Below are 16,941 nucleotides of genomic sequence, written 5' to 3'. Positions count from 1 at the left end.
GTATATCTGTTTCCTTTTTTATTTCTGGAAAGTTTTCTGTAATTATTTCATTCAGCAGGTTTCTCATTCCCTTGGTTTGAATCTCTGTACCTTCTTCTATCCCGATGACTCGTAAGTTTGGTTTTTTTATCTTATCCCATAACTCTTGGATGTTTTTCTCGTGATTTTTTACCAGCCTTTCTGAGTTGGCTAGACTCTTTTCAAGATGGTATATTTTGTCTTCATTATCTGATATTCTGGTTTCTACTTGCTCCACTCTGTTAGTGATACTCTCAATTGAGTTTTTAATTTGGTTTATCGTTTCCTTCATTTCTAGAATTATTGTTTGATTATTTTTTATAATCTCTATCTCCTGATAGAGATGCTCTTCTTTTATCTGTTTATGAAATTCATTCTCAATGTGTTCTTTCGCTGCTTGAATTTGCTGTCTTGTATCCTCTTTAAGGTTCTATTCCATCTGTCTAAGGTGTTCCTTGAGTTCCTTATATGACCATTTTTCTGATGACTCTAGGTCCTCCTGAATATTTAGGCTGTCCTGCATTGTTTGTACTCCTTTTCTTCCTTGTTTTTTGAAGCTGCTCATGTTGCTTCTTGTTCTGTTTGACTCCTGGGTTACTGTTTACTCCTATAAATTAATTTGATGCTTGGGAGGAAAGGTATTTGAAGGGAAGGGATGAAGTCACTAAAGAGGATGAGAGTAGGCAGGTAGAATTCAAGGAAAGGGGGGATAAGAGAAATGAAAAGACTAAAGAAGAAAAAAATAGGAACTAAAAAAGAAAAAAATTAAAAAAAAAATAATAATAATTAAAAAAAATTAAATTAAAATTAGTAGAAAAAAAATTTCAAAAAATATTTTGTAAAAAAAAATTAATTAAACAACAAGAAAGAAAAAAATGAAAATGAAAGAAAAACCCAAATCAAAAAAAAAGAGAAAAGAAAAAGAAAAAAAAAAAAAAACCTTTTAAATGCCGTCTTAGAGTTTGATTAACTTCTCTTCCAGTAGATGGCGCTGTGCCCACAGGGTCAAGTTTCTCCTGTCAATACGCGGGAACCAATCACTGTGCCGCAGCTCCTCCCAGACTGGGCGAGTCTCCAATCCTGAGTGTCTAGGGCCTCCTCTTGTGTCTAGTCACTTCCCACTTTTTCTCTAGCCAGGCCCCTCTCACCACAATACTGGCTACACGCCAGGTCTGCTACTCCCAGGAGCCCTGTTTTCATGAACGACTGGGCACACTCTTCCAGTTTGCCATTCCCTCAGACCCTACGTTTGTAGAGCTTGGGGCTGAGAATCCTCAGCGGATTTTACTTGCCCTCGGGTATCCACTTCCCCGTAGCTGGTGCAAGAGACCTCAGCAGTCAGCCCTGGTGGGAGCGGTAGTTCAGCGCCGCGGGACCCGCACCACCTCTGATTCCCTCGGGCTGGCTGTAGCACTCACGGGAGAGCTGGGAGGGGCCCTTACGGGAGAGCTGGGAGGGGCCCTTAAGGTTTTCCCGATGTGTGGAGAGGGAAGGCTGTGGGATCACACACCTGTGAAGTTATCTCCTCCCCAGCAGTCTGATGACGTTGTTTCCCTTTGCCGGGCGACCAATGCAACGGGTGGGTCCTTCTCTTCCAAGCCCCGTTTCAAACCTGCGGTCACTACTTATAAAGACTCGGTAGGCATTTACCTTCGTATGATGAGGAGGGCTGACCAGTTGTTTCAGCCGGATGGATTAATGCCGAGTCATAGCTGTTTGTCTGTGGGAAGCAGGTGACCGGGAGTTTGAATTCAGCGGATCAGGGCTCAGTGCGTGTTCTCGGATCACTTGGATTTTAAATTGTCACTCATCTTATCAGCTGTTTCATTTAATTCGGCAGCTCATTCGCGCGGTGAAGAGTCTGCTCTATGGTGCTCCGTGGGAGGCGGCGGTGGCCACGGCGGCGGCAGCGGCGGCGGCCTTCGGGACCCCCAGGGAGGGGGTGCGGGTTGGGGGAGGGGAGGCGGTGCCTGGGGCCACGGGGGCCGGGTACCGGACACGCCGGAGAGCGGGCGGGGTGGGGGAAAGAAATTGAGATCTAGATTTAGAGACTGAGCTTGGGAGGAGAGACAGCTGGGGAAAAGCAAGGCGGAGAGGTGGAGAGGAGAAGGAGATGGGGCCGATAGAGCCGTGCAGCTGGGGCTGCAGCCTTACTGCTCACGCTGAAGTCGTGATGGACTCCCTCCACCTTGGCTCATGACTTGATGTTTTGAATCACAGGCCTGGGCTCCGTCCCCTGGCGGCGGCTCCGCGGGGCTCCGGCGGTGCGGGCCTGGTGGCGGCGAAAACTCCCCTTATTTTTTTTTTTTTTAGTTTTCGATGGACACAGTACTTTTATTTATTTTTATGTGGTGCTGAGGATCGAACCCAGTGCCTCCCACATGCGAGTCAAGCGCTCTGTCACTGAGCCACAATCCCAGCCCCTCCCCTTATTTTTTCCTAGAGGCAGTTATTACCATCGTAGTCTTATGCATTTAGCTTTTCAGATATGAAACAGGATTAAATATTTGGCCCCAAACAGTTTCCTCTTATGAGCTCAACTTGTACATCCAGAATTACCACACACAGAACTAGAATACAATAAAAGTCAATAAATGTCATGAATATAACCAAACAAAAAAGATTCAAATGACTCAATATATAATTGTCCTTTGTCCTACTTTTTGTTGGGTTATTTAGAACCTTATGAGATCTTTAAACATTAATTTTTTAGTTGTGAAATGAAGAAAAATGTTGCTAGGAATTGCTTTGGCTTCTTATAACTCCAAATTCAGGTATGCTTTAGAGAATTGATCCATTAAGTTAAAAAATAAGTATACTACAAATCAGTGAACTTTGTTCTGTTGAAAGCCAAAACTGTGCTTCTATTAAAATCCACATCAGGTTAAATATATAAGATGTTAGGAACACTTATGATTTCATTTTTATGGGGCTGGGGGTGTGGCTCAAGCGGTAGCGTGCTCGCCTGGCGTGCGTGCGACCCGGGTTTGATCCTCAGCACCACATACCAACAAAGATGTTGTGTCCGCCGAGAACTAAAAAATAAATATTAAAAATTCTCTCTCTCTCTCTCTCCCCTCTCTCTCTCTCTCTTTAAAAAAAAAAAGATTTCATTTTTATTATGATAATTTGTAAATGATTGTTTTACTAGTTCTGAAGGGGATATTATAAATAATAGTAGCAATAATAAAAAGTAAAATGAGGGAACTTGTGGCAGGAGAAACTTGAAAGAGTATAATAATACACTTGATAGCTTTATATACTGAACTGTTACTATATGTCAGCTAAATTCTTTATATTAATTTTCATATTATAGGAGTCCTCTGAGTTAGTTTTTATTCTTTTCTTTTTTAAAGAGAGAGTGCAGGAGATAGAGAGAGAGAGAGAGAGAGAGAGAGAGAATTTTAATATTTTATTTTTTAGTTATTGGCGGACACAACATCTTTGTTGGTATGTGGTGCTGAGGATCGAACCCGGGCCGCACGCATGCCAGGCGAGCACGCTACCGCTTGAGCCACATCCCCAGCCAAGTTTTTATTCTTATTCCCATTTGACAACTGAGAAAACTGAAATAAAAAAATGTTGCTATAACTTTCATGTCTAATAAGTGACTGAGTTAGAATCAAAATAAAAAATTTGACTTCAGAACCTTCAAACTTGATAGGCCCCCGCCCCCCCCCCCCCCCCCCCTCTTTTTGGTGATGCTGTGATGGAACCAAGACCTCACTCATGCTAGGCAGGCTCTCTGCTGCTGAACTACATCCCAGTCCTCTCATAAATTTGTTAACAATCTCCTAAATATAGTCTTCCAGTTGCTTTTTGTTTTAAAAAACTTTTCAAGAATTTTATTTCTACAATGATATTTTAAAATGATATAATGATATTAGCATTTTAGAAAAATTCTTTTTATGTGGGTAGATGTAGATTATATAAAAAGTAAGATATCCAGAATCTGATACTCCCCATCACTTATACTTCTATTTCTGTTGTATTAATCACCAATATTTCTTGCCTGGATAGTTGAAGTAGCTTCTTAAGGGGTCTTGCTGCTCTATTCATTATCTCTTTTTTTTTTAAATTTATTTTTTAGTTTTCGGTGGACACAACATCTTTATTTTTATTTTTATGTGGTGCTAAGGATCGAACCCAGTGCCCCGTGCATGCCAGGCAAGCACGTTACTGCTTGAGCCACATCCCCAGCCCTATTCATTATCTCTTGAGTCTGTTCTTCATGCAACAGATGAAATGAATTTTTTTAAAATAAATTGGAACATGTTACCCTTATGCTAGAGTTTCTTACCTTATGAAAAACAAAATTCTAAGCTCTTACCTAACCTTTAAATCCCTACAAAACCTTTCTTCTACTCTTTATTGTAATGTCTTACCACTGTAACTCTTGTTCACTAATTCTTGAACATATAAGATATTTTTCTTCCTTAGTGCCTTTGAACTTGCTTTCTTCTCCCTGTAATGTTATTTTCCCAGAAGACTCATAGTTTATTCGAGAGGTCTTTCACCATCCTTCTCTATTTTTCTTCCTAGAGTTATTACTGCTTGACATATTAACCGTTGACTTTTTATGTTGCTGTAATTCCACTAGAATAACAAATAGCTTATTAGACCAAGAACTTTGTTTTGTTAACTGTGTACCAAGTAATATTCTGCGTTCAGTAAATACATTGCTAAAGGAGTAGATTGCATGAGCAATTTCTGAAATTGAGTACCAAGGAATTACAGATCTTGATTAATTGCTCTCTTAAATGAAGTGAAATTGCATGTCTATAAATGTATGATTTCTTGGCTTAAACTAAGACATATGTTAGTAATGGAAAATGAGAAATGCATTTTTATAATGAATTAATAACATTATTCATTAACCTCAGATCTTTTATTATTCCCATTTTATGTAAGAGGAAGTTGAGGCTTAAAGAGTTGGTATAAAGTCTGAATTTCAACTCAGGCATTTAGATTATGGTCTTTATAAGTTTTTTCTCTAAACAATCTTTATTAGTCTTTTAAGCTAATATGGAATAGGTAGAAAAATATTTCTAAAGTATATGTAAAATAGAAACAATTATGATGTAATAAATCTTGTGTATCCATTATTTAATTAAGAAAAAAAATTGCCACTTAAAATTTTTTTTTAATTATTTTTTTATTTTAGTTTAGTTTTTGGTGGACACAACATCTTTGTTTGTATGCGGTGCTGAGGATCGAACCCGGGCCGCACGCATGCCAGGCAAGCGCGCTACCGCTTGAGCCACATCCCCAGCCCTTAAAATTTTTTTTATATGAAGTGAACATTCAGAAAGCCACAAAGATGCATTGACATAGTAAATTATTATAGTGTATACCCTTATAACCCCTACCCCAGTCAAGAGATTCTGCTTTGTCACTAATCATAGAAGTTCTTTCTGTGTGTTTTATTCTAATCACAACCTCTTTCCCACCTTAAATAACCATTATAATAACACATCCTTACTTCTATGGGAATCACGTTTCATATTTTTATAATTTTATCACCACTGTTCATTCCTTGATATATTATAGTTTAGTTATTTACAGGTTCAGATTGTCTGATTTGATCTCTTTTGTGATATTAACAGTGTTTTACACTTAATGCCTGTAACAGTAAATTGGGAATTGTAAAATGGCAATGATCTAATTTTACCTTTTCTTTTTATTTTATTTATTTAAAATTTTTTTGTAGTTGTACACAATAGCTTTATTTTATTTTTTTTATTTAGATGTTGTGCTGAGGATCGAACCCACACCGCACACATACTAGGCGAGTGCTCTACTGCTGAGCCAGAACCACAGCCCCCTTCTTTTTATTTTTTAAAATATTTTTTAAGTTGTAGATGAACACAATACCTTTGTTTTATTTTTTATGTGGTGCTGAAGATTGAACTCAGTGCTTTCCACATGTGAGGCGAGTACTCTGCCACCGAACTACATCCCCAGCCCTCTTTTCTTTTTATTCATCAGTTAGAATATTATTCTAAACAGATACTTCTGATTTACCATCTACTATTTGGCAAAGCAGTTGTATAGTTCATATAAGAAAGGCAGGATAAATACTTGTTTCTTTTCCTTTACTAGTTTTCAGTATAATCAACCTATCCTCTGTCATCCTCCAAAGATGACCAGTTTAAAAAAACAATGATTATGAACTCATGATTCAAGCATATTTCATGAGTTTTAATTTTAATTTTTGTTTTAATTCTTTGGCCAGTGGGAGCCTCTTTAAATTGGCTCCTGAGACTTTGGATTAGCTTCCTTGCCTTTTGGTGTTATAAAATTCATCTTGTACTTTTCTTCTGGAATTTCTTTAAGAACCTCCAGTATCTTTTTAATGAGAAATGGCATTTCAAAACCATAATCTGAGCATTAGCGATCTTCATTGTTATTGAGTTCACCATTGTTTCTAGGCCACTGCAGTGAACAGAGCTAAGAAAAATAAAGACAAAATAACTTATGAGTTCATATTGATATATCTGATCCAAATTGAAGACTATACAATTTTTATTTATCTCATCTCTGTTACATACATATCTTCTTTCTTTGATACTAAGGATTTTGGTTTTTAAAAGAATAGGACATGATAGAATTAAACTATTTTGACATTGCTTATTTATTCTGTTGTTTATTTGTTTTTGTGTGGTGCTGAGGATCGAATCCAGGGTCTCACCTATCCTAGGCAAACACTCTACCACTGAGCTAGAACCCCAGCCCTCATTTTATTCTGTATTATGCACATGATAGTTTTAGAATATAGTAAAACTGTGACCAATTTGGTTACTGGAAACTTTTTTTATTAGAGCTTTATATTTATATATAATATTTGGGTTCCTTTTGACATACAAAGAATTTGATTTCAATTCCCATTCCCCCCTCCTCTTAATTTCTTCCTTTCTCCCTCTTTTTTCTCTCTTCTCTTCTCACTCTTTTATTTATTTATTTTTGACTGGTACTTTCTACATATACATAGAGGAGATATACTGTTTGGTACATTTATATATGTATATATTATGGTTTTGTTAGATTCATTCTATATTTCTTTCCCTTATGCTTCCTTTTCTCTCTCCCTCTCATTTTCCTATTTTTAATCCACTGATCATCCCTATATCTTTATGATGTTCAATCCCCTCCCCCACTGCCTTTTCCCCTTATTTTGCTTTAGCTTCCACATACAAGAGAAAACACTCAACCCTTGATTTTCTGAGTCTGACTTATTTCACTTTATATGATTTTCTCCATTTCTATCCATTTACTGGCAAATGTCACATTTCATTCTGATTTATGGCTGAGTAAAACTCCATTGAGTGTGTATACCACATTTTCTTGATCTATTTATATATTGACAGGCATCTGGGTTGATTCCATAATTTGGCTGTCGTGAATTGTGCTGCTACTAACATTGTATTGGCTGTTTCATTATAGTATGTTGATTTTAGTTCTTGGATAAATACCAAGGAGTGGGATAGCTGGGTTATATGGTGATTCCATTTCTAGAATGGAATCTGCTTTTGAAAGAAGTTGTACTAATTTGCAGTACCAACAACAATATTTGAGTGTACCCTTTGCCTACATCCTTGCCAGCATTTATTATTATTCATATTCTTGATAATTGCTATTCTGACTGGTGGTAGTTGTGGTTTGCATTTCCCTGATTGCTAGAGATGTTGAACATTTTTTTCATATATATTTTGGCCATTTGTGTTTTGTTTTGTTCTTTTGTCCATTTAATGATTGGGTTATTTTATTTTATTTCATTTTTTTTGGCATTTTTTTTTGAGTTCTTTATATATTTTAGAGATTAACCCTCTCTTAGAGGAGTAGTTAGCAAAGATTTTCTCCCAGTCTGTAGGCTCTCTCTTTGCTTTCTTTCTTTTGTTTTTTTGGGGGAGACGGGTGTGGGTACCAGGATTGAACTCAGAACACTCAACCATTGAGGCACATCCTTAGCCCTATTTTGTATTTTATTTAAAATCAGTGTCTCACTGAGTTGCTTAGTGCCTCGCAGTTGCTGTGGGTATCCTCCTGTCTCAGCCACCTGAGCTGTTGAGATTGCAGGCCTGTGCCACCGCACCCTGCCCTCTTTGCTTTCTCAGTCGTGAAAATTGCTTTTTATGTTTAACTCTCTTATGTTTAACTCTTATGTTTAATACAAATGCACCGTTCTGCATCCTAATAATATTGTAGCCATTTTATACTATACATACCCTTTTTCAGTTTTCATTCAGTCTTATTTTTCAACTAACTTTAACACTTAATACTAGTTCTTATGACTTATATCTGTTTATTTTGGTTGTCTGAAGTTTATGCTGTAGTAAATTTCATCAGGAATAGTAGTCCCAGAGTTTTCACATAAGGATGTTTATTTGTCTTTTGACTCAAAAGCCAATTTATTTATTTACTTATTTAAAAAAATTTATTTATTTATTCTGATTTGTTATATATGACAGCAGAATGCATTTCAATTCATAGTATACATATAGAGCGCAGTTTTTCATGTCTCTGGTTGTACACAAAGTAGAGTCACACCATTTGTATCTTCATACATGTACCTGGGGTAAATGATATCCATCTCATTCTACCATCTGTCCTAACCCCCTTTCCCCTCCCCTCCCTTTCCTTCCCTTGTCTTTGCCTTATTTAAAGCCTATTTTATTAAATATAAAATCATTGACACATGTATAATTAATATATTAAATGTACTATTTCATTTTTCCCCCTGACTTAAAGCATTGCTGTGAAAAAGTCTAATGGTCTTTTAATTTTCTTGCCCTTATAAGTCACACGCTTTCTCTTTCGCTCTCTCTCTCTTTCTCTCTCTCTCTTTTTTTCCCTGAATTTTGTTTTCATTAGAGTCTAATAATTTAAATAAAACATGTTTTGATTGGTCTTTTTGGGGTAGTATCTTCAAGTATGTGGGATGTTCTTTTTAGTACATATAAATGTTTTCTTATTTGGAAAAATTGAGTATTTGTATGATTCCCTGGACTTGTTTTTCTTTAGGAACTCCTATTATTACTGGCATATTGGCTCTTCTTTGCCTTTCTTCAATGAATCTTTTTTAAAAAATATATACATTTTTAGTTGTTGATGGACTTTATTTTATTTGTTTATTTATATGTGTGGTACTGAGAAATGAACCCAGTGTCTCACACATGTGAGGCAAGTGCTCTACCACTGAGCCACAACTCCAGCCCTTTATCTGTCTTTTTAAGTTAAAATATTTTTACCTTTTCCTCTTCTGTTTCTTTGGATGCACTGTCTGTTGTGTTTATTTCTCTTTGTGTTTTCTTGTTTAGTTTTCATATCTGAAATTACCTTTATTTTTTATTTTTATTCATTATCCTTAGTTTTTAGTTTTTTTCTAATTCTGATGTTTGCTGTGCTTTTTATGTCTTATATCACTTTCTTAATGTCTTCAGCTTTTTCTTTTTCTTTTTTTGAAATAATGAGCTACAGTTCTAATCTGATTTGCAGAAACATCCTGAGTGTTTTTTTTTTTTTTTTTTTTAGTTGAGCACAATACCTTTATTTTATTTATTTATTTTTTATGTGGTGCTGAGGATCAAACCTAGTGTCTCACGTGCTAGGAGAGTGCTTTACCACTGAGCCACAACCCCAGCCTCCTGAGTGTTTTTATTGTAGGGGCTTACTTTATTTTTTTATTGTAATAAGTTTATATGAGATTTGACCTTAATAATTTTCTGTTGATAATATTTATATGAATTTGGTTTCCTTTAGGCTTTCAGAATTAGGTATAATTTTCTGACTTCACAGAGCTTCTATTTGTTGTTTTTATGTAGCATTCAAAAGATGATGGTACATGTTCCCTGAGATTTCTTGGGTCTTTTCTCCTTCCCCATTTTGGTCTAGACTTTTCTCTTTCTTTTATTTTTCTATCCTGCTCTGTTTTGATTTTATTCCAGCAGTTTGTTTTCAATATGGAGCCTGTTCTAGAAGATCATCCTGGTGGATCAGTTTTGAAAGCTCATACAGACTAAATTGTTTAAACCTTTTCCCATTTTCTATTATGAACCCTTTGTCCTATCTGATGTTTAAGCTGCATATATGTTAGTTCACCCTTGCAATCCTAGCTATGTGGAGGTTGAAGCAGCAGGAGGATTACCAGTTCTAGGCCAGCCTGGGCAATTTAGTAAGATTCTGTCTCAAAATAAAAAGGGATGAGGATGTAGCTCAGTGGTAGAAACTTTACTTAGCATGCACAAGACCCTAGGTTAATCTCTAGTTACTAAAACAAATGTGCAGGCGAGCACACAGCCAGAAACCCCCTAGTTTTTCTTCAAATTGGCCTACATTTTTTGTGGTTCTGGGATTGAACCCAGGGCATTATAACATGCTAAGCACACACTATAGCATTGAGCTATATAAGCCCCTAGCCCCTGAACCCATTTTTAAATGGAATATCATACTGACTATAGTTTCCTGGGCATTAATTTTTCACTTGACATTATGTTACTAAGATTCATCTGTATGTTTTTGTGTGTAGCCATAGTGCATTCCTTCCCATTGCTGTATAATCCATTATATTGGTTCCAGTTGTTTTGTTGTGCATTACAAAACCACAGTAACGATAGTAATTTATATATCATTTATTATGTCCTAGACACTCTTCTTAGTGCTTTACATTTACTATGTCATTTAAACCTCACATGAATCTTGTGAGGTAAGTATTGTTTCACTCTTCACAGATCATATAACTGAGGCATGAGGCATGAGGCATGAGGCATGCAGGATTAATAACTTACCCAAGGAATTGCAGATACTAAGTGATTGGAACCTAGGATATCTAGTTCTTTGTACTTTGTTCATGCAATGTATTCCTTTTTTTTTCCCCCCCCAAGTACTGGGGATTGAACCCAGGGCACTCTACTACTGAGCCCCTTCCCCCCTTTAAAATTTTGAGAGGGTCTTGCCAGGTTTCTGAGACTGGTCTTGAACTTTCAATCCTCCTGTTGCAGTCTCCAGAGTAGTTGGGATTATAGGAGTGTGCCACCACACCTGACAATATTGCATCGTATTCTGCAAATAGGAATCTTTTCTTTGTCCTCATGGACCTTTACATATAAAAAAGGTTCTGATTTAAAGACATAGTATATTTTACTATTTTCTCCTTTAAAATTTTAATATTTAGAATAAATATATAGTCTTTGCTTCATTTAATTTTTCTTATTTCTTTCTTTATTTTTAGTATTGGGTATCAAACCACTGAATCACATCCCCAGCCCTTCTTATTTTTAATTTGAGACCACATCTATATAAGTTGCTTAGGGACTCACTAAGTTGCTGAGGCTGACCTCAAACTTGTGATCCTCCTGCCTCAGCCTCCTGAGTCACTGAGATTACAGGCATGTGCCCTGTGCCCAACTACTTCATTTAATTTTAATTTGAAAATTAAAATGATGTTTGGAGTGTAAATTCTAGCAAGTAAGGTCATCTTTAGTATCATAGTGCACACATCTGGATATTAGCACCATCTACTGGCATACAGAAACAGTAACTTGGTTATGTCATAATTATTGGTTAGAAGGATTTTTCTTTTTTTTTAAATTTTTTTTTTTTAGTTGTAGTTGGAACACAATACCTTTATTTTATTTATTTAGTTTTATGTAGTGCTGAGGATCGAACCTAGTGCCTCGCACGTGCTAGGCAAATGCTCTATCGCTGAGCCATATCCCCAGCCTATAGATGGAGTTTTCTTTTTGAAAATCTGCTTCTGAGGAATCAAATATTTTATAATTTTTCTATGTATTGATTTTTATTCCCCAGGGTATTTTTTTTACTTTGAACTTAAATTCCCAAGTGTAACTTTGTATGTTGCATATTATACAGTTGCATAGCTAAAATTACATTTAGACAAGCTGTCATTGGTAAGTCTTTTTTCAAAGCACATATATAAAATAATTTATTAGAGTAATAAGAACAAGAGGAAACTATTGTATTGAACCCCAACATTAATTATATTTATTTAGTGTTCTGTTTTGGTTTATTAAGTGATAATATCTTTGTAGAGGAATGGAATTGATAGTACAGTGAAAACAGAACTCTCAGTGACTAACCTTGGGAAGTTTTACTCCCACCTTTTTACTTTAAGTGGTGTAGCTTTCATTTGTTGGTGGTGTAGGATTTTATTTGTATCTTGTTTTTGGACTAATTTCTATCCTTGGTCATTTTTCTTTCTTTATCAGTTTAATCTATGAGACTTAAAAATGTGTGAGAAATCCATTATTGTCATTCATTTTTCTCTTTTTCTGTTATGTTTTCTTTAGGCACTTTTACAAGTTAAATGTATCTTAGATGTAATAAGGAGGGACATGTGATTACTTAATGAGTGTTAGTTGAGTGATTCATTATAGGAATTTAAAAAAGTCTAATTTATGTTACAGAGTAGGAATAGTTGTTTTAGAGATTTAGTGTTTCTGATATATTTACTTATAAGTCTTCTGAACAAAATAAATGTTCTTTTGCTCTGTGGCTATTTAGCACTCAAGGAGAGTGTTTTTTTTTTTAATGTGTTAGCTTATTGTAGGTATTCACATATTTAGGAATATCTGATTAAGGTCTTACTAATTCAGAAATAGAAATAATTATAAAATCTTGAATATGAAAAGTCCAAGATTACTCTTGTAATAGCATAAGTTTTTAACTCATGTTAAAGATAGACTTAGTGAAGGGATTGAGAAATGGGGTCATTTGTACTATTGTTTTTGTTATTTCTTTCAGTATTTTACTTTTGAATTTAATTTCTGTTAAAGTGAAAACTAATCTTTTCTAATTCTAATGTATAATTTTATTTTATTAAAACATATACAATTTATTATTTAAATGTATATACTGTCTTTCCTAATCGGCTGTCTAACCCATTTCTTAGAAATGAGTGCAGAGACTTTTTTTTTTTAACAATATCTTATTTATTTATTTATTTATAGATTCATTCATTCATTCATTCATTCATTTATTTATTTTATGTGGTGCTGAAGATTGAACCCAGGGCCTCATACATGCTAGGCGAGTGTTCTACTGCTGAGCCACAACCTCAGCCCTAGAGTACAGAGACTTTTAAAATATTATATGAACATATAAAAATTTTAAATTATTCTAGCCATTTTTTGGAAATCTTTTAGTACTTTCCAATAATCTTTCTCTCAAGCTCTCTATCAACTGATTCTTTGATTTGGTATATTTTGTATTTTGCTTTCACATTGATTGCTAATAAATTATTTATTTCAGAGATACTTTCCACCCTGCTGAGTTTTAGGTTAGGGAGTAATAAGATGAATAATTTCTGACCTATAAGGACTATTATAATTGATTATGAGTGTTATAGTCTTTATTTTATATTGTCTCAAAATAAAAAATAAAAGAGCTGGGAATGTAAATCAGTGGTTAAACACCTGGGTTCATTCCCTGGTAGCAAAAAAACAAAACAAAACAAAACAAAAAACCCATGATATTTCTTGAGTGCCCTGTATTTCTGTATCATCCCATTAGAGAGAAGGTACATTTTACCTTACGCACAATATTGTCTACTAGAGTCTTTTAGAAATGAAGAAAAAATAAGTCGTTTTTTTTCTAGTAAAAACTTCTGACATTATTTGAACAGATGCTTAGGACAAGTGAAATTTAAAAAATAATTCACCAGAGGTGAATTGTTCTTAAAATATTAACATGATTGGTTAAAACTAAGCATGTTCAACTAAATTTTAAAAACCAGGCTTATATTCTTTCAGTTGTATGAAAAAGTGTTCTTTAACAACCCTGCTTGCTTTTGAGCTATCATCTATCTTTGTATAGATTTAGCTTATGTTGTTCACAAAGAGGCACAGGAAAGAAGTTACTGGGGATTGAGTGCAACCCTTTCTCAATTACCAAATGCCCTTTTCTCCAATTCATTTTTCCAGAGTATAAAGACATTGTGTAATTAGAGCAGTCTTCACCCCTAAAAGTGATTATGCTTTTGCTTAATTTTGTTAGTTGATTCAATACTTCCAGAAAATAGGCACAAATTAGGAACTCAGTAGATACTTCATCCATTTATGGAGTATTCACAAGCCCAAAGTTTACATTCCCCTCTGGTTGTGACTTTTTTTTTTTTTTTTTGGTATCAGGGATTGAACTCAGGTGACTCAACCACTGAGCCACATACCCAGCCCTGTTTTGTATTTTATTTAGAGACAGGATCTCACTGAGTTGCTTAGCACCTCACTTTTTGCTGAGGCTGGCTTTAAACTTGCAGTCCTCCTGACTCAGCTTCCCTAGCTGCTGGAATTACAGGTGTATGTCACTGCACCCAGCTGATCGTGACTTTTGACATGTGATTTAAAAGATTGACCTTCCTATACAATATGTGCTTTTCTTGGATTCCTATTCTAAGTTTACATGGATAATTCCATTTATTGTGTTATGCCATATTGTTAGTACTGATAGAGTTTTGTTTCTGTTCTTCTGATTCTGCACATATTAAAATATTTAAATTTTAATTTCAGGTATATTATATTTTTTTGCCCTTGGGACCTTATTTCCCAGGGCTATTCATTCTTACCTGTTCAACTTCTGGCTGCGGGAATGAAGGAAGTGACCAGAACTTGGAAAATAATAGGTGGAATCACACATGCTAATAGCTATTACAAAAATGGCTGGTTAGTCATGATAGCTATTGGATGGGCCCAAGGTAATATTAACAATATGTGTTCATAGGTATTCTCTTATTGATGTACCATAATTATGGGGATGGCATACTTTTTATTAACAGTCTTTTTGGAGGTAGAAACCTTGTTTCTGTTGGCTAGCAAAATTATTTAAAAACTAGTACTTTTCACTAGTACTAGTTCATCAGCCATTATTTTGAGCCTGACTGCCTTGTTATATAAAATTTTTGTGATTTTGATTTCATTTTTATCTTTAATTTATGAACCAGAGACATTTATGTTAATTAGTTTAACATAAATAAAACAAGTTTACTTAAGAAATGATGTAGCTCATATAAATAAAAACCAGCTCTTTCTGTGTTCTTTTCCTCCAACTTGAATTACTGGAAATAGTAAATATGATTGGTTATAGATTCATGTTCATGCATCAGTTGCTTTTATTGTTGCTTTCTGTAGGAATTGAATGAATTTCTCTAACAACTTGTTATAGCATACTGTACCTAAAACTAATTATATCAGGAGAGTAAATGGTAAAACAGAGGATTTTATTTTTTAGGTCTGAAACAAACCTCTAGCCATACCTCTGTGCTTGAGACCCCAAATTTAAGCTTAAGTGCAGTAAAATAGACAATTGCCGTGCTGGTGAAAGGGGAGAATTGCAGATGTTTCAGTACCCTAAGCTTACAAAGCAATTTTTTTCTTTCTTCCAAGATTTCTGTTTGGAAATCCTCTTGGATTTTAAATCAGGTGGTAGAATTATGGCTCCCCTCAAATATTCTTAAGAAAGTTACTAAATAATCTTGTTTATTTTTTATTTTTATTTTTAGGTGCAGGTGGTATCATTATCACAAATTTTGAACAGTTACTAAAAGGAGATTGGAAACCAGAAGGTAATGAATGGCTGAAGATGTCCTAGTAAGTTGGTATATATTTTACTGAGATCTGGATTTTGTTCTTAGATCTTTTTAACAACATTTTTAGAACTCCCAAGTGTAATGAAATATAGCTGAAAAATAAGTGGTAATGACAATGGAAAGAAAACCCCCAAATTTTATTCTTTCTAAGAGTTTTCTCTCTCAAATGAAGTTTTAAAATAATAATAATTCACTTCTCTAAGGATTTATCCCCTTAAAAAAACAAAACAAAATAAAACAAAACAAAAATCTCCAGATTATCATAGAATTATGGGAAGAATATATACTTATGAAGAGAGATCTACTTAGAGGCAGACTTCTCTGGATGGAAATGAATCAATTATAGGCTCTTGGCATTTTCATTAGTGACTGTGACATCGCACACATTTCAGTTTATACATAGCTCTAGTAGTAAAATGTCAAAATTAATGGGAAAATAAATTAGTACATTATCATAAGATCCTGGGAGTGGTTTTAAAAATTACAGGTGAGTTTAAGTATCAAAGTAAGAAAAAGATTAGCAGAAATAATCCACTGTATATTTGTGTGATGCAAACTGTAGGTCACGTCTGTTTAGAGAAAAGAATCTAATCATTAGATGTTTTCTAAAGACAACAACTCAAATCTTAAATAAGTCATAGGTATATACCTGGTGCACCTGAAAATGAAATGGAAAAATGTAGTTATTATTCACACAGGTTGAGAAAGAGAAGACTTAGGAATAGTGGCCATAATAAGCTGCTCTTACTGTTGATTTTTATAAGCTCATTTTCTAATTAATGGATTAAATATAAAGATCACAAGCATTATGAATGAGGTAGTATTTTTGAGTGAACCAATAAATTCCAGGATATTCAACTTGGAAAGTACCCTTTAAAGCTTATAAGAGGTAGTTTGAACATAATATATTCCAAAGTAAAACCTTAGAGAATAGTGTATAAAATCAGTGTTTTAGAATAAGTGGAAATGAAAACAGAATCCAAAGCTATTTTCTGAGGCTTTACCCTATCAGGTGCTATGTAGACACTGCTAAAAACATATATGTTATCACTAATACTCTCAAAAAACCTAAAAAGCAGGTATTATTTCTACTTCATGGGTTAGAAAACTAAGGCTCAGAGATGGTAGAAGACTTGCTTATTGCTACCTAGGTATTTAGAATGTTTTTCTTTTCTTTCTTTCCTTTTTCAATTGTGCATTTCTTAATTTTTTAATCAAGCTAAAACTTTATATTGAGTAAACTGCGTCCATTTAAAGAATATAATTTTTGTTGAGTTTAAACAGAAATATATAATAAAGGAATAGTGATCACTATCAAGAATATT

At 34.6% G+C, this 16,941-nt stretch overlaps 1 protein-coding gene across 2 annotated transcripts in view; it reads left to right on the top strand.

Annotated features, from left to right (window-relative positions):
- The window catches only part of TMEM38B (transmembrane protein 38B), a 58,567-nt gene that overhangs the window by 22,878 nt on the left and 18,748 nt on the right, over positions 1-16,941 (top strand). The window contains exons 3-4 of one of the 2 annotated variants that reach the window (XM_081282635.1): positions 14,541-14,725; positions 15,530-15,617. In XM_081282635.1, the coding sequence (XP_081138761.1) occupies positions 14,541-14,725; positions 15,530-15,617 (273 nt within the window). The remainder of the gene's footprint in view (positions 1-14,540; positions 14,726-15,529; positions 15,618-16,941) is intronic. The other variant, XM_081282636.1, reaches the window with a different exon arrangement.

This window comes from Spermophilus citellus, assembly GCF_964194105.1.
Source record: "Spermophilus citellus genome assembly, chromosome: 2".
NCBI classification, from domain to species: Eukaryota; Metazoa; Chordata; class Mammalia; order Rodentia; family Sciuridae; genus Spermophilus; species Spermophilus citellus.
This window is presented reverse-complemented; position numbering and strand designations above follow the sequence as displayed.